General features: G+C 47.7%; 1 protein-coding gene across 6 annotated transcripts in view; it reads left to right on the top strand.

Annotated features, from left to right (window-relative positions):
• TTC23 (tetratricopeptide repeat domain 23) overlaps positions 1–22,120 on the top strand; it is a 105,415-nt gene that overhangs the window by 63,289 nt on the left and 20,006 nt on the right. For all 6 annotated transcript variants that reach the window (XM_047736381.1, XM_047736382.1, XM_047736378.1 and 3 more), the window contains exons 7-8: positions 9,028–9,133; positions 21,581–21,708. In XM_047736381.1, the coding sequence (XP_047592337.1) occupies positions 9,028–9,133; positions 21,581–21,708 (234 nt within the window). The remainder of the gene's footprint in view (positions 1–9,027; positions 9,134–21,580; positions 21,709–22,120) is intronic.

Genomic DNA, 22,120 nt, shown 5'->3' with positions numbered 1-22,120 from the left:
TCTCCAACTTCTTTACTCTTTTTTAAGATTGTTTTGGCTCTTCTGGCCTCCTTACATGTTTAGTGAATTTTAGGTTAAGCTTATCAGTTTCTGGAAAAACAAAACAAAACACTGAGTTTGTATTAACTTCCTCACAATATTAAGGCTTTCCATACATGAACATAAGATATCTTTATTTATTTAGTTCTTCCCTGGTTTCTTTCAACCATGTTTTGTAGTATAAGTTTTGTACTTCTTTTGGGGGATGTATTCCCAGGTGTCGGTGTCTTGTTCTTTTGATGCTCTTAGAAACAAAAACGTTTTTTTCTTCATTTCCTTTCCCTGCTGTTCATTGCTAGTGTGTAGAAATACAAATGGTAGGTTTACCTTACATGCTGCTATCCTGCTGAACCCATGTATTAGCTCTAATATATTTTCTTGTAGATTCATAATGCTTTTTGGCCATGCAAAAGTTTTCTTAATTGCTTTCACATTTTCAACATTTCCCTTCACTGCATTTGGATTTTGAATTTTTTAGAAAGATTTCTCTGTATTAGAGTTGTAGAGTAATTCACTCATTTTTATAATACTTGTAAAATTTAATCAGTGACTTTTATTGTTTATTCTTGAGTTTAATAAAGATTGGAGAGTGTTTAAATAAATACTTACCAATCATTATTAGAGAGAGAGCTTTGTGAAGTTGAAATAACATTGGGTGTGAAGTCAGAAAATCCGAGTGGGAGTCCAAAGTCTTCTGTTTGCCAGCTCTTTGATTGTACAAGTCATTTAACCTCTCTAAAACAAAACAAAACAAAACAAAACAAAAAATCCAGTCCTACAAAAGGCCCTATCCATTTCACAGAACTGCTCAAAGGTTCAAAATGGAAACTGCTTTGTGAGCCGTTAGGCATGTTGCCAGTATAAGCTTCTTTTATTTATTAACAGTAATTATTAAACATTTATCAAGGCTCCTCTTTTCTCTAAGAGCTTTACCTAGACACAGAAAGGTACAGTGTGGCTGCAGCTCTCCAGGGGAGCCCTCGCCTAAAAGCCATTTAGTAAGTACCCGCAAAGAAAAGGGGTTTTGTTATTTTACCCTCTAGTTTTTCCGCTCTTCATTCCTTTGGAGTGACAGAAATGCCCAGGGAGAAAAGACCTTTTATTTTCTGTAGAATGTCGACAAGTTCCAAAGTATTTCGGGAACTAACCCATTCAAGTAGAGAAAAATACGAAGCCCCATGGAGCCACCACACAGGGAAGGTGGTGGTCCCCGGGACCAGTGACGTGGCTGCTCTAGGCCCCATCAGTCCCCTTGCCACAGGGGTCTGCAGACAACCTGCAGGAACGATTGTTTCTCAAACTGTTCATGGCAGATTTTGGCAATAGACCCGTGTTTTCCTCTCTGAAAGAAAACTCGCAGGATCTCATTTCTGTGAGGATGTCCGTGGGTGTGTGTGTTCAGTAGGGGGATGAGTTGACGCCCCACGAGCTTCGGCCGCTTTTCAACATCTCTGATAGTTGACTTGCCTGTCTTTCTTTTCCGTTTTCAGGGCAGCTCTGCCTCTCAGTAGTTCCCAGATTTGTGGGCAGTTGGAGTCACAAAGTATCGCAAACTAACTTATCAGTCAAACTACCAAACACTTGGAGGTCAGAAAATGTAGCTTCGGGTTCCTTTGGGTAGCCTTGGCCAGACCCAGGGTATGGGTGACAGGTGTTCACACCCGACTCCTGCCAGCTTCAGATGACACCACAAATGGCAACACCTCTGATTGGTTCTGGTTCATTGCTGTGTATTTGCTGTAATGCACTATTTATAATTTCCCAAATCTCTGAAAATACTACCCTTTCTTGTTTAAAATTAGGAAAGGTGCAGAATGCAATTATGATTCTATGCATCATAAAACTTTTCCAAGAATGACATAAATCCAGGTGCTATATTGTTTCTTTTTAAGTAACTATTTTTTTTATAAAAATGATAATGCTCTTTATATTTAAAAGATCAAGCCATGCCGAAAAATACAAAGAAATGAGTTACAAGTCATCTGGGGCCTCCTTTCCAAGAAGAGTCAGTTGTGATACTTGTCGGATCTTTCCTCTGCATATGTGCCTCTGGGTATAGACTGAGAGGGGGGACAAGAAAGAAAAAAAGAGAAAGAGAAATGGATGAATTTGATGGCATAAAAACAAAAAACTTCTCTATGACAAAATATCACAAAGTCAAAAAATAAATATCAAAGAGAGAAGATAGAGAAAGAGTTCTTATAAAAGCTAGGTGAGGGGTGCCTGGGTGGCTCAGTTAAGTGACCAGCACCTCCTGAAATGGAGCCTGTATTGGGCTCCGTGTTCAAAGGGGAATCTGTTTGATATTCTCTCTCCGTCTCCCTCTTATGCTCTCTTTCTCTCTCTCCCTCTCTAAAATAAATAAATAAAGCTTAAAAAAAATCTAGATGAAAAAGGCAACTCCATAGGAATAGATACAAAAGGCAGGAACGGTCAGTTTACAGAAGCAGAACTACAAATAGCCCATAACCGTAGAAAAATAATGGTCGACGTCATTTGTTATTAAAGAAATACACTGTAACTGAGCAAACCAAGAGTCTGATGATGCCGGGGATGGCAAGGGTACAAGAAAGCAGGCATCACTGGAAGGAATGGGGATTGGCACCACTTTGCGGGGAAAACAGTTGATATTCCCTCTACAATTTTATAATGCATTGACCCCTTGACCAGCCGGTTCACATCTAGAAACTTACCCAACAGAAGGATGTGTACACGTGTGCAAAGATGTATACGCAGTGAAACCGTGTCGCTGGCAACAGCGAGCCTTTGGAAATTAAACACACACTTGATAGATAGATAGATAAATGGATGGATGGATGATACGTGTGTTCCGCCTTGAGAGATGCCCAGAGGATATGATTATTTTTAAAAAGCCAGATGTAGTCTGGCTACAGACTATTGAGTCAACAACTGATCGGACCCCGCAAGGTGCCTCCCGTCCAGGGGCAGCCTAGGGAGTGACACAGGCCTTAGCTGAATAGTCACACAGGTGAATGTGAAAGGCAACTGTGACCTGCACCTGGAGAGAGGTCCCAGGTGCTGTGAGAGCTCCCAACAGAGAGGCCTGAAGAGAGGGGAGAGGAGTCACTGTGGCAGAGCCCGGAGGGCTGGTGGCCGAGGAAGTTGGGGGAGGGGGCGGCAGGGCAGAGTCAGGCCCTCAGCGAGTATGCGCGTCTGTGCAGGTGTGCGTTTGCATAAGCATGTCAGTATTTCAAAGAGGACACTCGGGGAAACTTGGTAGTGATCGCTGTAAGAAGTCAGACTGCGAATGGGGAGAAGAGGGTGAGGCTTATAGACAGAAGGGAGAGGGCGTTTTAACTTACCACTTAGGCTCTTTCAAAATTATATAGGGGTATTACTCCTATAATCTATAAAAAAATCTAGCTATGTTTTAAGAAAACACACACTAGTAACCAAGAGCAGATGAAAATCTAAGTTCTCCACATATCTATTTTGGTGCTAACCCTTACAGAGAGGAGGACCTTTTCTCCTTAGCCCTTTGGAAGAGCTAAAATTGACAACTGGAGGGCGGCCACAGAGGACTCTCTATTAAAAGAAACCGGCTTCCTCTGGAGCCCTTCGGAACTCAGTTTTTGGATGCCCTCTGCACCCAGTGATTTCTCTTTCATCTGCTCCCCACCCCCACCCCCGGGGAGTCCCAACCACATCTTTCGCTTAGCCAAGGCTCTCCGGCTGCCCCAGGCCCCTGCGGGGTGGGTGGCCATGAGAGGCTTCCCTCCTGGCCAGAGACTGGAGAGGAAAGGAAGTGTCAGCCTGGAGTTGTAATGTGACCCTGTCTGGTACAAGGCCACCAGCCCAAAGCTAAAAGGTGGGACCGCGGGCTCCCGCAAAGGCCAGGAGGGAAAGCCATGTAACTACTTGGCTGGGCAGTTCTAGGAGGAACACAGCAAGCTCACACCTCACAGTGACAAGGGGACTGGAATCAAAGCAGACACAGAGACATGTGGTAGAAAGCACCTTTAAAAAAAAAAAAAGATTTTATTTATTTACTTATTTGACAGAGAGAAAGAGATCACAAGTAGGCAGAGAGGAGGGGGGGTGGGGGGGGAGCAGTCTCCCTGCTGAGCAGAGAGCCCTATGTGGTGCTTGATTGCAGGACCCTGAGATCATGACCTGAGCTGAAGACAGAGGCTTAACCCACTGAGCCACCCAGGTACCCCAGGAAGCACCTTCATCATCTGCTCCATCCATCACCCACTGCCTAACTCTCCACTCCGGTGCCGTCCTTCGGTGGTTAGTTCTCAGAAGCTGCTTCGGGACCCACACATTGGCAGCCCGGTCTCCCCCCTCGCCAGCCCATTTCAACTTCTGGGCCTAGTCTATTTCCCAGCACCTATTTCTCTGACTCTCAAATAACACTTCATTATGTTGATTAGAAAATCATCATTCTGTAACTTTTACTCTCTTAACAACCAGATATTAGACGAGAAAAGGGTGCAACTGGGAATCACAGGCCTTAGTTTGAATCCTTGTCCTGCCACGGACCCCTCGATGTGACCTTTTCAATTAGCCGCTTGATCTCCCAGATAATTCATTTTCCCCATCAGTAAATCGGGCTGTTGACATCACCTTTACGGCTCATTCTGTGACTCAGCGAGCAGGTGTATATAATTCACGGAGCACCATGGCTGACAAAAGTTGGTGCTGAACCAGTGTGAGTTTCTCCCTTCCCACCGTCCTCCCCAGTGCAAGCCTTCAGCTGTACAAAGAGATCCCGCCAGTTACTGAGTTGGAGACTGATCTCGTCTTCCCCGTGAGTGTTCCTGTCCCAGGGTAAAGAGACCCAGTTTAGGTCCGCAAACGTTCCTTGAGCGACTTGTGTACTCTCCACTTGGCTATGGGAGGGGAGATTTCTCTCCGAGTCAGTGATCTCCTACTTATTACCAAATGGGAAAAGAATCTGTCCCTCCCTCCTGCCAAGAGCTGGGGTTCCGCCGTCAGAACCCTGCATGTTTTAAGTTGAGTGTTCACATAATGGGGTCTGCTTGCCTAAGTAGAAGCATCCTTTTTACTAGTCATCAAGTTTTCTCTTCAAGAATGATTACACATTTCACAAATCCAGGGGGACAGCCTCAGTTCGATAAGAGCCTGCCAGCCCCAACTCTGGCTGGGTCTATTGACAGCTGGCTTGGCCCTGTGGACTCTGTGGTTTCCCCCAGAAACGCACAGAAGGACCAGAAAGCAACAGCTGCTCTGTCCCTTGGCAGGGCTGGAGGTGGTTGGCCTTGTGAATGAGGTTTTTCAAGTAAGGACCTTGCTCGAGACGGGATATTAAAGGTTTGGTTTTGGTTTTTGTTATTGACCCGGTACAACACGCTAACAGCTCGAGATTTAGAAACATTAAACACTCCCTTCTCAGCTTCAAGACGACAGTTGATAAGCATATAACCATAAGATACCGAAGACAACAAAGAACGGGAGGAGAAATTTGAGCCCTGGGAGATTAATAAATAATGAGGAGCGAATACAGTCAAGCCACAGATCCCCAACGGGGCCCATTAGTTGGGCTCCTGCATAAAGCCAGACAGGCAGGCATGGCTCCTGTAATTCTGTTAACACTAACAACTAGTCCTTAAATGCTCTCATGTATACAACAGGGGTATTTATATTCTTGCAGCAAACAGAGCGTTGTTCCAGAATCAAACAGAGCAGTGGTTTAGTTTGGCAAATTGGGTAATCTAATCACTAGCTTTGTCAACTGCCTTTGTGCTTGCTCGCTAAGGAGGCCTCCCATTCCCTGCAGAGCTGTGGTTCTCAATCTGCGTCTCCCGGAGCCCTCCTGTTCCACGGAGGGTCTTTTGGGGGCAGCCGGGTGGGCGCAGCTAAGTGAACCTCCAGGCCCTCTCCACCTGCTTCAGGGAGAGTAGCTTTTAACTGCTCTGGTCTTTAGAGAACTTGGAAGATTGTGCTTGAAATGAAAGGGTTTGGGGGTTTTGCTTTGTTTTGTTTTTTGCTTCAGAACAGAAACTTGAACCTCAGCGGTGCCGTGATGTTCCACTACCTTTTTTAAGTTACTCTTCTGTCCGCTGGTATGTTTCTGAAATGTAACCATCTTAATACACCCTGGTAGAATTCAATCCTCATATGAATAAACCGCAATAGATTCATTCCCCTTCTCCTGGTTGATTATATGATTCCTCCTTTTTCACCATTTGAAATAAGGCCTCAGTGAAGTTGAGAACTTTTTTTTTTAAAATAACAGCAGTGAGGGGTGGTGAGCTCCCAGCTGGCCCGGAAGGGAAGAGACTACTGATGGGTAGTGCCAAGAGGGGAGTGGAAAGAGGACTAGAAGTTGGGTGGACCTGACCGAGGCAGGACCAAGTGTGATGAAGGACACAGTCTGGCTTGTAGAAAGCAGTTAAAAATGAAGGTAAATTGAATGGGATTGCATTAAATTAAACAGAATTTAATTTTACCGAATCCATGAGATACTTATCTTGCACATTTTAAACATCATGGTTCCTTTTTCCTCCTGAATTCCCCCCGCCACCAACACCCTCAATGTCCAACCAGCGAATGGTTTTTAGAAGTTTCAAGAGCATCAGATATAAATTAGATCAGGGATGGAGTTTCTGAAAAAATAATAAGTGCTTATATTAGTATCTCACACAGAAAAAAGTTGAGGTTATGACAATTTTGTGAAATTCAGATTCCCTTAAGCTCTCAGGATCCACTTGCTTGATATCGTGCGCATTTTTGCCCTTGGAAGATTTTGCTTCCTGTCTCCAGAAGCAAAAGGCGACCTACAGAGCTTTCAGAACGTGTGATTATTCATTTGAAAATAATTTTGATAGACATCTTTTACATTGCCTTGAATTATGATAGTGAGTGGAAACTACATATGAAATCTTTTTTTATTTTGAATTTGGGTTTTCATCAATCTAAAGTATTGTGTGTGTTAAAAGTCTTTGTAACAATGTGAGTTAAATCTTTTCTTGCATCGCCGGGTGGTCTCCCCAGTGGTGGATTGTGAACATAGTTAGCGGGGGAAGACCCCAAGTAAACAGGATTCAGTTTGCCTTTGGGATGGGGCAAGCTTTTTTTTCCTGTTTCCCTCTCTGCAAACCCTGACCATGTGATGGTTTGACTCTGTCCCCGTGGCTCCGATTGTCTTTACTTTTTGGGGTGTGCATTATTTGGAAAGCATTTCAGGTCAGAGCTCCAGGCCAAATTGAGGATAATGACTAATTCGTAGGTTGTGGGAATTACTTGATTCAATTTAGATACTTATTTATATCCTATAATAAGAAAAGTATTTTTAAAACATTGGATATTGTTAGCATTTACAAATATGAAATTCTGGTTGTTCTAATATAACGATTAAAGTTATTATCAGCAATCTTGATTTGGAGTAGCCCTTATAAAAAGTCTAGAGCTAGTAACTCAGCTGATTTTCAGTATGACTAATGAGGCACCAGTCTAGCGTCTACTCAGAAATGGGTTCAGCTGATCATCAGAAAACTAAGTGACTGTGTCTTTGCCGTCTCACTGTTTGGTCTGGACTAGAAAGTTCTTTTTTTTTTTTTTTTTTTTTAAGATTTTATTATTTATTTGAGAGAGAATGAGCCATGGGAAGGGATTGGGAGAGAGAAGCAGACTCCCCTCTGAGCAGGGAGCCTACTGTGGGGCTCCATCCCAGGACCTGGAGATTGTGACCTAAGCCCAGGGCAGACACTTAACAGATTGAGCCACCCAGGCACCCCTGGACTAGAAAGTTCTAATAGTAGGGTTTTGTCTCCTAGGCCAGCTCCCATGGCATCAATCAGTGATGTCTGCGACCAGGGGCCAGGGCTGGGGGGGTGGGGAGGGCAGGAAGGGGAGCAAATGTAAGATCAGAGTATCAAGATCAGAGTCTTATCTCCATCCTTTATTAGCTGTGAGCTATCATGGGCAAGTCACCTATTCCACAACCTCAACTTTCCCAACTACAAAACATGGATAACAACAATTAAGAGAAGTAAAATGGATACTACGAATGAGAAAGAAACCTTAGCTGCTGTTAGTGTGTCTTGCCTATCCCAGTCTGGAGTTTCGCCTTTTAAATTTGCGGTATTTTAGTATTTCTGTCACCCTCTTGGCAGTTAATTGCTAACTACCTGCCATCTTGCATTAGTTTATTGTATGACGTTATGCTCACTTCCCAGGCCTTTCCCTACTGCGCACACTTTCTAGCCTGGGCCCCTCCTGCCACAGGCGATCAGTAATTGTGTGTTTATTGAATGAACATACTAATAGCGTTTTTAAAACTTTAAATGTTGACAGTCAGATGAATATAGCTTTCTTTTTCTTTTTTTTTTTCTGTCTTTTTATTTGGAGAGATCTATTTTGCATTTTATTTGAGAGGATTGTTTTTATTTTATATTCAAGGGGTCATAGGTTTTATTTTTTTCTCTTAAAGAATTTTAAATTGGGCTTTATTTTCAAGGAACTGAGCTGTTTTCTGTGCTCTAGCAGCCCCATGGGCCAGCGTGAAGAGGATACAGGCCAGTGGGCTTGGTGGGTCAGGCACTGGGGAGGCTGCGAACGCCTTCGGGGTCCCCCTTTCTGGGCTGAGCGCAGGCAGGAGCCTGGGCTTAGGCAGGGGCCTGGGCTGCCCACTTCCTCTGCACATCACAGGCACTCTGTAACCCATCTCCTTCCTTCTGGAAACCTTCCTCCCCGCCTCCCTCTTCCCCCTCAGTTGACACCACACTACCACACTCCTAGGAGCCAAGACTTAAATGATTTACTTAGCGATGCGCCCTGATCACAGCTTCAAGCCGTCTGGACCCAGCCTCTCCATCTCCATTTCCCCATGCCTTTAAGATTCAGGTCTTCTAAAGAATCGACTGTGCTTCCACATAAATCATATTGTCTACCTGGCTAGAAAGTTCCTTGGCTTTCGGCTGATCACTCACTGCAAGACCAGTTCCCTGTTGCTGCCACCAAGCAAGTAGATAAACTTGTTTATTCTTTCCCTGGTGACAGGCGCATCTCATCGTGCTGAGCAAAAACCCCTCTCAAGAGGAGGCAGCGGTCTCCGCACATTTTGTCGCCCACGCTGCTGTAGCTTCTGGGAGTACCGAGCACCAAGGTGAGCGCAAACCTTCTGTGGGCAGGGTTCGATGCCCGCTCTACCCACCCCACCACCACCCCTGTGGCTGCACGTGCGCTGCTGGGTCTCTAACCCGCTGCTGGGTCTGTAACCTGCTGAATTTAGGATGGGCCCACAGGTGGGCAGTGTCTGTGACATAGGACCCTTGGAGAGCTTTGGCGGCTTTATGTGGCCCTGCATATCTGTGCCACTCCCTTAGCTTCAACAGTGTTCTTTGGTTTCTGTTCTGTTCGGCCTTTTTCTAATCTTTTGCTTTCAAATCCAGTGAATTCTCCTCCAGCCAGAGCTATTAAGAGCCCCAGAGAATCCATGCTGGGCTTACAGGGAAATCTGCTCTGCTTTCAAAGGTGATCTATTTTTAAGGATTGTTGTGGAGCTACTGTGGCAACAGATCTGGCTTGTCGGAACCCCAGCCCACAGACTTTCACAGGACTGGGCTTTCCATCAGGATGAACTTACATGGTTTCAGGAGTCCAAGAGGAAGTTGCCATTTATGACTCACATGGTTTTTCTTAGCCCCATGTAAAAGGTAGAGCAGCAAGCTTGGGGAGTTCTTTAATCCACAGTTCTGGACTCTGAGCATACAGTATGCCTCTGTTGCTGGAGAACATATATTCCAGTGACTTTTGGTGAGGGTGAGGCAGTCAGAATATTTAGAAATAAATAAAGAAGACCTATATGGGTATATTGCAAAATATCAGATAAAGATAGTCCTGTACTATAGTAAAATAAGATCCAGTGGGCCAGCAAGCATAAAATTGAGATCCAGAATAATTGGGGTACAGGGTACAGGAGTTGGGCTGGATGTCAAGGCTGGCGGGTAGGTGAAGACGAAGGGGACACCTCTAAGAGCAGCGTGGTCTGCACGGATCTCTGGGTGAGGCAGGGGTTCCAGTCCAGGGAGGAGCTGGTGAAGAGGATTTCAGGGTTTATCCATCCGTCCACCCGACCTTAAGACTCCTCGTTCTGGTCTCCTTTTTGGAGCCGAGCAGCCTATCTAGGGATAGAGAGAGAAGGCTGGAACACTTTCAGATCCTCTCTCCCTGGAACGCTCGATATATAACAATCCACTACAAAACCTTCAAAAATCCAGCAGTTTTTTAACCAGCTCATTGGTGCTTAAAATTCCTTTCGTAGGGGAAAAGACCCTTCCACTCCCAACTAGTAAGACAGTTAAGATGCCAGTGCATGTTTGATGGAAATCCCTAGACTAGCAGGAGTCACAAATCTAAGTGTCTATAGGAATCAAGTAGGCTGTATGAGTGACACAGAGAGTCACAATACAGTAGTAGCAGCAAGCGTAATCGTAAATGGCAGCTACTGTTGGTTGTAACGTGAGAGAGACCGTGCAGAAGGCTGAGGACGGTAGCAACTGGAGAAGCCGTACCCTACCGAAAGTGAGCAGCGGTCTCTCTAGCCCATTACCACCAAGGGGAAGGCAGGCTTCTATGGCAGATCTGCCTTTTCAAGAGAAGGCAGAAATCTAAGTTTTTATGTGTAAGTGATGCCAACTAACTCAAGTAAGTTTCAGGCTCTGCATGGGGCAAAACAAGTGTGAGGACCAGACCTGCAACTTCTGCCCCGGAGATCAGGTGTGTAATGAGTGCTTGTCAGGCCCTTCCTGGTTTCCTCAAGGCCTCATGGGTTTCAGACAACTGGATGGTTCTGGGGATGGAGGAGTCTTGGGAATGCCTAAGAGAAGGCCAAACAGCTAGGGGCACCCGGGTGGCTCAGTCGGTTAAGCGGCTGCCTTTGGCTCTGGTCATGATCCTGCGGTCCTAGGATTGAGCCCCAAATCATTGCATCATCAGGCTTCCTGCTCAGAGGGGAGTCTGCTTCTGCCTCTGCCCTTCTCCCACTCGTTCTCTCAATCTCTCTCTCTTTAAAAAAAAAAAAAAAAAGAGAGACAGAGACAGAGAGACTACCAAACAGCGAGGAAACCAAGGCCCAAAGACCCTCTTTGCCTAGAGGGGTTCCCGTTTGCCAGCATCTCAGCTGGTTGAAAAATGTATAGATTGGGTGAAGACTGATAGAACTTGTGTCCTGAAATGTTTTTCCCTCTAGCTGCAAAGTTAGGCCATTCTGCTTCTCATGACTCACTGAATCAGACAATCCAAGTGTATATATATATATGTATATATACACATATATATATATATGTGTATATATACATATATATATATTTGTGTGTGCGTGTATGTGTGTGTATACACACCTATATTTTTATTTGTTTTATTTTTACATACATTTTTTAGTCTAAATATAAGTTTGGGTATTGTAAATTGAGAATGACAATGATACCATAATACGATCTGTGAGAATTTAATGACCTCGCGTGGTAATAATAGTAGTAAGAGCTAATGCTTATCATGGTGCATACAGGCATGGTTCTAACCAGTGACATTTATTAACCCAGTTAATCCTCACAACACCTCGGTGAGGTTGGTATAAGTCCTTCCAGTTTCTGATGGAGAAACTGAGGCACAGAGAGATTAGGCAATTTCCCCAGGGGTGCATAGCCAGGGAGCAGCAGATTTGAACCCAGGCTCTTGACCTCCTTGTTACATTAAAAGGGCTGCACATGCCCCCTTTCCTTCCTTGCTCTGCCTGCCGCCTTAGGCCTGTGGAGGAGTCTGTGGCATTTGGGACAGAGAGAGGACTAGAAGAGCAGAAGCAGCCCAGAGAGGTGGGTTGGGAGGGCCAGAGGGCATGTGTTAGTCCAGGAACACGAACGGGCTCTGGGCTCCCCCTCTGTCTTTGGTGGCCTGAACCCCACAAGCTGACTTGCCAGACAGCATTTGAACTATAGGAGGAGAATAAAGATGTTTCGAAAACTTCCCCCCGGGAGGGGTGGGCAGGGCGCTGCGCCTGGCTTTACGGACTAGGGAACGGGGTCCCTTCGGCTTGAGGCTTAGTGGGTTGGTTGCTAGAAACATAGCAGGACTCATGGTGAGAATAAGGTCGCTAGTCGAGCTGGCCTTGTCTCTGAAGTTGCTGGAACTCATACACGTGCTCACTTAATCCTTTTCACAAGCCCAACTTTTACAAGCGAGTGAACGTGGCCAGCTCCCCATCCCTGCCCATTCCCTCCGTCTGTATTCTGTCTACTCATCACTCTACCCAAAAAGGACACAGTCTGTCTCCGTCTATAGGGTGCTTCCTGATGACCCCTTCACTGGAAGTGACTGGCACCGGGATGCCGTGAGGAGGAAAGTTTGCTGGAGCCTTAAAGGCGAGTCAGCGCTGAGGTCAGGCAGTGAATCCGGGGAATCAGAGCAGCTGCTTGTCAGGCAGCAACATGAATCCTGGGAACAGGTGTGGAGAGGAGCACCAGCCCCCATCCCTAAGGCGTCAGGCTGCCTAAATGGGCACATCAGAAGTAAACTCAAGGGGCACCTGGGTGGCTCAGTGGGTTAAAGCCTTTGCCTTCAGCTCAGGTCATGATCTCAGGGTCCTGGGATCGAGCCCCACATCGGGCTCTCTGCTTAGCAGGGAACCTGCTTCCTCCTCTCTCTCTGCCTGCCTCTGCCTACTTGTGATCTCTGTCAAATAAATAAATAAAATCTTTAAAAAAGAAGAAGACGGGTGCCTGGGTGGCTCAGTGGGTTAAACCGCTGCCTTCGGCTCAGGTCATGATCTCAGGGTCCTGGGATTGGGTCCCGCATCGGGCTCTCTGCTCAGCAGGGAGTCTGCTTCCCTTCCTCTCTCTCTGCCTGCCTCTCTGCCTACTTGTGATCTCTCTCTCTCAAATAAATAAATAAAACCTTTAAAAAAAATAAATAAAATAAAAAGAAGAAGAAGAAGTGAACACAAGCAAGGAGAAACCTCAGACCCTTCCTACTGTGTCCACTAGTTTGAAAACTGCATCTGTCACAATCCTCGTTCCCTCTGTGGTGAATGTGCAAAAGGCTGTGGCAAGTCGACTGACCTTGTGCAAGTCACCCAGCATTGTGGGATCCGGAGTTTGATGCGTCTCTTACCCACAATGCCTAAGTGTGGTGCAGGCCGAGGGGACCCGTGTCACAGGTGTGGAGTCAGCATGCCTTTGGAAGCAGGGATGAGCTGGGCTCTGGCCAGCCAGGAGCTGCCATGGGAGTGGGCAGGTGCATTCCCACCGCCTTTCAGGAAGCCCGGGTTTTCTAGTCATCTCTCTCTTCATTCTTGCTCAATGCCCCCCTGAGCAAGAATGAAGGAAACAGACCCAGGCCTCTGCTGCCTCCAGCATGGAGAAAGGAAAGGGAGGAATTTGGAACTTATCTTTGTCTGAAAACTAAGGGGAGCTAAGGGGAGACCAACCCCACCCCATCCCTGAGCGTGTGTGCGTGAGCGCACACATGCACGCGCACACTCTCTCTCTCTCTCTCTCTGCTTGTCTTTTACCCAGGACGGCAGGACTGTGATGGACTTTAGTCCCTTTGCATCTAGAAATCCCAGCCAGATCCCCTGGGAACAAATCTGCATGTTCTGCCCAATGCCATGGAAATCCACAGGCACAAGGACCTCAGCCCTGCTTCCCTGTGCTTAAATCTATCTGTGCAGAATACATATTTTTTTTAAAAAGCATCATTAATGAGAAAAAATTCTCATTTGGGGATTCTCCATAGCCTGCTCACTAAACGCCCATTGAAGGTATTGCCCTCGGACAGCCAGAACGCCCCTGGCCCAGAAGCCAGCGTGTTTCAGCCTCCACGCTCAAGCGAATCCTTTTGCCCTGTGCCTTTCCTGCATTCCTTATGCAGACAAAACTGCCCTAGAAGTCACGAAGGATTGGGATTGCATAAGGACTTCCAATTCAGGCTCCTGGAATGTCACTGACCTGAGCCTGGCCGGCTTCCCGGAGCAGCCATAGACAAACTTGGTATTAACAGCTCTCCCAACCCCGCTGAGTGTTCAGGGCATTGGCCTTGTGTTTATAACTCTTCTTCTAAAGGATATTAAAATGAAATGGGCGGAAGCCAAGTACATTTCAGTGTAAACCTTTGAGAGGCAGAGCCTGCCCAGCACAGGCGACCTTGTTTGGAAGTGGCTCCATCTACAGCCTGGGCTCTGTAGGGTCCAGACCCGGCAGGATTGGGAAGGGGCCCGGTCAGAGTCTTGGAGGTCAGGGGTGGGATCCCTGGCCATGGGGACCAGACTCACGAGTATGGGGTGCATTCCCAAGATGTAATTCCCAAGATAAATTCCCCGGCCCCCTCTTATCCTCGGCTCTCCCCACATTTTGCGCAGTAGACATAAATTAAATGAGTATCAGAAGCTAGGCGTTGCCTCTTGATGAAGTCTCGTGTTTTAGAGACCTCCGTGACCCTCCCTTCTCTCCACTCTCCCTCCTGCGGCCTGCCTTCTCAGGCTGCCGCTCTGCTGGGTCCCATCCCAGGTGCAGCCCACTCCCCACCCCCGGGGTTATAGATGCTCCGCTCCGTGGCCCTGTGTCCCCCGTGGAGACAGGAAGCCAGACAGGCTTTGGAACACGCATACGCCCAGCTCCAGTGGGCTGGAGTTTACTTCCTCTGAAAGGTCACCTGGCCCCCAGGAGCGGCCACAGTCAGGGGGCCTTCACCTGCCCATGGCCCTCCTCAGCTGCCCCGGCTGGCCCCCTTGCCCCACCTCCAACCCGGGGAGGCCTCTGGGTGGGTTTGTGGTACAGCCCTGCTGGTGGAAATGAGTGTGAGCCACGGCTGGCCTCGCCCACTCACCTCTCCCTTCGTCTCCCTTCTAACCCCTCTCCATCCTCCTCCCTCCTCAGCCTTCCCAAAGCCCCCTCGAGCCCCATGTGCTCTGAGAGGCCCTTCCTCAGCTCTTAGGCAGGGCCCATTTCTTGCTTCAAAATGCCCAGCCAGCCCGAGCCTGGCCTGCCTCTGAGCTCCTCAAGCAGATGTCGGCATCCATGTCTGTTCTGGGCTCTCAAGGCCAGGTGAGGAAGGAAAAGCTGCAGGGAGCAAGCTGGGTGAGGCCAGAGAAGAACCCTTACCCTCTCTCCCACATCTTTGTTTCCTCTCAGAAAAGTCTGGAAGGTATCTTACTTCACATCCCATCTAGAGGACCGAGGGCCAGGGCGTGTCCAAGGTCACTCTGCAAGTTAGAGGCAAAGTAAGGCTTAGACAGAGGCCAGGTACTGCCTACTTCACCACACTCCGGAACTGGAGATGAGTGACACTGTCCCCAGAGGTCCAAGGAGCCCAGAGGACAGACAGTGGGGGCTTCAGTCAACTGCTCTTGGGGGCGGTCCATGAGAGGGGGTTGCCTCCTCCTCTCCCCAAGTCTGTGCTATTGTTCTCTCTTCACAAAGGGACAGCCTGGGGCAAACCGAAACCCCTTCAAGGCATGCTTACAAACTGCCTTTCATCTTTGTGTCTGAGAACAAAGTCTGTGGCTTCAATCCTCCGCTAGGGAAGACGAGGTACGTGCCCTCTGTGATATCCAGCTCTTCACTCTTCTACTGGCTAATAATTTGTCTTCAGAACTTCTCAGAAAAGCCTATGGTATTTATACCCTGACTTGGATTCCAAAAGGATTTTTAGGGCAGCTTCTGGAAAACATATATACTTCACCAGGTAGCAGGGACTGGAGGCTGCTGGATACCTAACCGCCACGGGCTGGCCACTGCTGGGTGGGACTGTGAGTGGTGGGGAGGTAGACATGGGGTCCGCTTCCTGGTGGCAAGAATATTGGAGGCAGGCAGATCCCCACGAGGACTGAGCCCCTGACTGGGCCTGTGGGTGGCCTGGCACTATGTGGGTGCTTCAGGAATGCTCTCCCACGCAAGCCTCACCCAACCTGCCGCCATCTTGGTCACCTCACGCTACTGAGGCAAACCTGCCCCCCACAGATGGCTTTGGACTTCCTGGGATCGCTTGGCTAGTGAGTGGCAGGTGTGCCGCTCCTAGAAGCCATGTCCGGGGCCTGGGAAAGTGTTCTTCCCAAAGAGGGTCTCCACTGTGGACCACACACCCCCACCAGGGCTGGTAGGTGGTCTCAGGGCAGCTGCCTGGGCAGAGCCCATGGCAGCCCTCAACAGGGTCTAAATGGGTCCCATCTGTTCGTTTGCTAGGTGATGGAGCTCCCCTGGGTTAACGCCAGGCTAGCTTCCCTGCGGTCCTTAAAGCTTTTGCTTCGAGGACGTGGTACAGATTATTTCCCAAGACTGTTAACAAAAGAGTATTGTCACATAGTACATGCAGTCCTCCCTCTTAATGAAAGCTGCCCTCACTGTTCAGCTCTTGCCTTAGGACAACCTTAAGAAAATGAGCCCAGAGTCACTGGAATTTGTTTTAATTAAAAGCCTCCTAACCTCCAGTGTGTCAGACTCTAACCCCGCATTCCTCTTGCTCTTTAAAAGAAAAGTCTGGCAGGGCCTCCAGGAGACATTAAGCCCCCCTGCCCACCGGGCCACACTTCCTCCCTCGAGCTCACTCACAGACATCTAAACATTGTGTTGCAGTGGAAACGGGAGAGGACTCCTGACCTGGGGACACCTGTGCCGCCGGGGCTCGGATTTACAAGCTAAGTCATGCTTCTGTGCTTTAGAAAATGACCTCATCTTCTGCCAAGGCCACTGGCGTCAGGTTGCAGATGATTCTAGAAGAGGTTTTCCAAGCTGGGGATGGCCATTGTGAGCGCACTGAAATGGCCGGCTCTGTGTGAACACACACCTGGGTTCAGGGCACGAGGTCTGGGCTGGGGCGCAGCATCTCCCCACCCTGCTTGACCTTCTGTCTCCATGGAAATCACTTGCCCACCATGGACTGCCAGGCGGATGCCCACTCCCAGAAGAACAGACTGCTCATCAGGGAGTCACTCCTTAGTTGTAGTGACAGGACAACTGTGCTCTCCCCACGAAGACTGATCATGTGGTTCGCAGGTCAGACACCTAATTTGGGAGTTAAACAGGTGAGGGAAACACATGAGAGTCTTGCAGTAAAGGAGTTTTCCTGTATCCTAGGTAAAAATAAAAGTTTCAAATTTTAGAGACAGGGAAGGCACCCACCCACAGGGCATGCCCAACACCTTCTTCTGTTCCCAAACTGAAGGCTCTTCTGATCTACAAGGGCCCCGACAGGATGCCTGATGTGTGGCCAACTTATATGGGCCAATAGCTGTCACAGAACCCCTCCCCCACCCTCACCCCGTCTGACCAGTGACCTTGCAGGCAGCACCTTCAGAGGGCAGACTCCAGGGCAGGGGCCGTCTCTGATGCCCTACCACCACCACACCAGGCTTGTGTTCACGTCAGTAACCCCGCTGCCTTAATAAATAAATCACTTCCTCTCTCCCCTTCCTTCCTCTCCCTCACTCTCACTCCCTCTTCCAGAAATCCACATGTGCTAACAAGCATACTCAGGCCTCTCTGAGTCCAAGGTTGAGCCATTTATGTACTAGTTTGAGTTAGGCCAATCGGCTCCCTCTCTCCCAGCATCTCTGTGAGATCAGCTACACTAAGGGAAAGGAGCAGGTGGCTCTCGGGTCTAGGGGACCGGCTTAAATGGGGTACCCTCTAGAGGGGCAGCTGGTCAGCATGTGACTCCTAGGGGAAGGGATACTAAGAAGTAGCAGGACTTGGGGCTAGAAAGGTAACAAGCTCAATTGCGTCCTCCTGTGTCTGAGAGACCAGCTCCTTACTCAGAAAGAGGAAGGAACTATTTCCATCCCTTTTGCCTCCTCCTTTGAGTAGGGCACCACTTCTGCCAAAGCCCAAAGTCTGAAACTCATTCCCTGCTTGCCCAGCCCCAACCGCTTCCTATATGCTTGACATCTGCCGGTCTTTACGGTAAGGACTCATCTCAGGGGAACAAGGCTGAGACTCAGAAAGATCTTTGGTCTTCAAGAAGGGCTCAGTTTCATTCTTTGGTTAATTCCCAATTAGACAGACTATTAAAAGAGCAAAAGCACTCCACTCCTAAATATCTCTGTTAATTTTTAGACCTGGAATGTTCATCTCTGTAATGCTTTTAAAATCAACAAAATAAATGCGACATCATCCCCACATTTGCTGTCATGAGATTATCAGAGTGGCCAAAATTAATACTTAGTTTGCACATTAAATCTGTAATGCTTTCTCCCATGAGTGCACTACAAGTGAAGAGATTTTCTACTTGGTAGAATTGTCTGCTACCAAGAGAAAATTTTGAGTAAATACCCAAGACGTCCAGCTGCTGGTCTAGTAGGGGACAGACCCCCTCCCCCCACTGAGAGAAAGGAACAGGGAATTCCAGTTCAATCAACTTCTGTCTCGCTACAAACTCTGGGGGCTGGCTGGCGCGGACACCTCTCCAGAAAACTCCCCTCCCAACAGAATTCCTGCTTCTGTCCGGCAACTACCTAGGTGCTAAGCAAAGTAAGTCTTGCAGAGAACTGAAACTTAACTTGTTCACAGACCTAACTTTTCTCTTGGTTAACTAGATTCGGTAGACGCATTACGCAGGTGTCTCCTTTCTAAAACAGATCACATGGCGAGTACTTGAATCATTTCTTGAGACCAACATGCTCAGTGTGAATTTCAGTGTTCTCAAAACTCTCGAGGTGGGCACGAGGTGCCGATGAGCCCAGGCTTCTGTGCCTTTTCACCACTCCTCATTTTCATAGTGCTCCTGTCCTGTTAATGTCTCAATGTCCACCTCTGCTTCTGGTGTCCCTGCTAGTCAACCTTGCATGGGCAACAGAGGTCGTCCGTAACCACGATCCTCCAAGCTGTCCCTGAATTCAAATGACCATTTACGAAGCACGGACTAGGGGTTAGACATGTCCTCAGTTGTTTATATGCATGAACCCACTTACTCCTGACAACCCTATAAAGAAGATGCTAGTGTTATGTTCCCCCTTTCCAGATGGAGGCACTAAGGTCAGTGACTTGTAGAAAATGGCAGTAATCATCTTGGACGACTAGACATCAGAGCCGGCACCCGAACCCAGGCCCCCTCTGAGTGCAGCCTCGGGAACAGACACCTTCTCTGGACAGGCTGACCCAATTCCTGTTCCTCCGTGACTTCTGGAATGCTGTATTCATGCGGGCCTCTTTGGAAGCACCTGGCATTCATGTCACAGTAGGAGCAAAATGAATTCAAGGGGGGGATTCTTTGGGAAAGTTATTAAAATAGAGAAGACACTAGCTGGTCTAATCAAGAAAATAGCAAGGACGCACAAATGCAAAATTGGAGGTGATAAAGGGGACATAAGCCGATGCAGAGGAAATGCAAAGAAGTAGAAGATTATGTTTTGTCTTCTTGCTCGTATGTATTTGCACTAAACGATACACATGAGATTTCCGAGAGGCGATGTCCAGTCGGCCACTGTACACGTGGGTCATCGTCTTCTCCGGCAAATGTTGCGTGTTTGTCATGTGTCGCTGTGAGGTCGTCTCCAGCAGGGGCTTCCGCGGGAGTCCCACGTTCCCGGGAGAGGAAGATACTGCCTTTTCCTCTGCCAGAGCGGGGGTTGGTGGTCCCGCTTGCTACTTGTATTAGTTAATAAAGTTCTCCCGGCACACAGTCACGTCCATTCATTTATGTGTTACCATTCGTTTATGGAAGCTTTGGTGCCTCAACAGCAGAGGTGAATAGCTGAGACCAAGCCCATGTGCCCCCCAAAGCCTAAATGATTTACCATCTGGTCCTTCACAGAAGACGTTTGCTGATGCCTGTGCTGGAGCCCTATGATTTCTCCAGTTTCAGACTCATTCCCAGTTAATTTCTTGGCTCAGAATTTCCAAACCAAGTAGTTGATATTGATTCAGACTCACTCATGGGGACACCTGGGTGGCGCAGTGGGTTAAAGCTTCTGCCTTCGGCTCAGGTCATGATCCCAGGGTCCTGAGATCGGGTCCCGCATCCGGCTCTCTGCTCGGCAGGGAGCCTGCTTGCCTGCCTCTCTGCCTGCTTGTGATCTCTGTCTGTCAAATAAATAAATAAAATCTAAAAAAAAAAGAAACTCACTCATGTACCTGCCCCATATATGCTATCCCCGTTTCAGATGCTCTGTTTCTAGCCACCGATGGCCTCTGGTGGGTGGGATAACTGTGAGGCCTCATCTCGGACCATACAATTGTTTTTATCTTATTGTAGGGATTCCTGACTGTGTTAGTTTTCTTCTGCTGCATAACCAATGACAATTGCTTAAACCCATTGGAACCCAAGGAACTAAGAAACTCAGTTCCTTATGTCAGAAGTCTTAAAACCCCATTTTCTTGCTGGTTATTGGCCAGGGACCTCCCTCGGTACCTACAGGCCACTCTTGGGTCCTCATACCATGGTTCCTTCCATCTCACCAATGGAGAACCTCGTTGTCTAATCCCTCTGATGCTTTGAATCTCTCTGGCTGCCTTTTCTGCTACCAGCTGGAGAAAACTCGGCTTTGAATGGGATCAGGTGAGTCGGTAAAGCCCAAGGGATAATCTCACTTCCTTAAAGTCAACCATGTCATTTCGTATAACCTCATCACAGGAGTAATAGCTCATCCTATCGGGCAAGTCCTACCCACCATCACAGGGCAGGGATTTGACAAAAGCGAGGGGCATACAGTGCCATCCTAGAATTCCACCCAGCACACTGGCTTTTTGTTGGGAGCTCTATTCCATCTTCTTCTTCTTCTTTTTTTTTTTTTTAAGATTTTATTTATTTATTTGACAGACAGAGATCACAAGTAGGCAGAGAGGCAGGCAGAGAGAGAGGGGGAAGCAGGCTTCCCGCTGAGCAGAGAGCCCGATGTGGGGCTCGATCCCAGGACCCTGAAATCATGACCCGAGCTGAAGGCAGAGGCTTTAACACACTGAGCCACCCAGGCACCCCTCTATTCCATCTTCTTACCACACTGAGTCCTCAGGCCTCATCTCTAGTGCTCATTCTTGTAGAATAGATGCTGATGGACCACTCAGGTTCAACCCCCACTCACTGCTCCGGCTTCTAGTTCCTTCTTCGTTTTCTATACCTGAGGTTTTCCTTTTCTTGCTTTCAAGGTTGGCATACATTTAAAAACATGTTCACCATATTATGACCGGTATGTTTATGTGTGTGGAATGGTTGGGTATCTTCCTTCAGTGGCGTGTCAGCCATAGTTTCCCAAATTTTAATGTTGTAGAACTAGGTTCTAAGATAACAGAGTCCTTGGAAGCCCTATCCTCTGTGAGCAACAACCAGATTTACAGGAAGAATTAATGGTTAATCAGCCTGAAAACATTGCCAGTGTGTCCAGGTCTGGGGAATGTTTTCCCCGTTGGCATTAGCTTTGCTCACCATGTTGCTGGGAGAGCTAAAGTGTATGAAAACCAAGGAACATCAATTGCCGTATCCTTCTGAGACCTCAGTCTTTCCTGAAAAACCGGGCAGATTAGCTCGGTCCTCTTGTCAGATCGTTCAGCACCACTAAAAGCATATTTATCCTGCCCCCATTTCAACTCCGCAAACAATCTTCCAATGTCGTTATGATGCTTTTCTTCAGATGTGGCCGAGCAGTATTTTCAAGAGAGCATGGCAAACCTTAAGGATGCTGAAGGGACGGGAAAGGCCAAATTTCTTTCAATTCAAGATGATTATTGCCATTTTCTACAAGCCACTGGACAAAAAGAGGTAAGTGAGTTTGGCCCAGAGTCGACTACTCTGTACTCCATGCACATGAGTTGACATCCAAAAGGCCACTCCTTCGTGCAGCAAACATCCGTTAAGCCCACTATGTCCGAGGCATGTGCCAGACTCCATGGGGACAGGGGTAGATAATCCCAGGAGGCCTCTCTTGGGCCACTCCCAGATACTTAGCCTTGGGAAATGAAAACTATTCCTGAGAATGTAGATCCCATGGCCCCCAGCCTCCACAGAGGATCCTAAAAGACTAGAAACCTTGGAAACCCAGTGGGCAGACCCTGCTTCTCACAGCCTGTGCTTCTGGCTGGGATAGAGGGTGACCATTAATGGGGCTGATCCCTCTCTCCTTATTTTGGGTTATGGATGGAATTTACATCCCTAATGAGAGCTACACAGCACA

Source organism: Lutra lutra, chromosome 7 (assembly GCF_902655055.1).
Source record: "Lutra lutra chromosome 7, mLutLut1.2, whole genome shotgun sequence".
Taxonomy (NCBI): domain Eukaryota; kingdom Metazoa; phylum Chordata; class Mammalia; order Carnivora; family Mustelidae; genus Lutra; species Lutra lutra.
The sequence above is the reverse complement of the archived record's forward strand: the minus strand, read 5'-3'. Positions and strand labels throughout refer to the sequence as shown.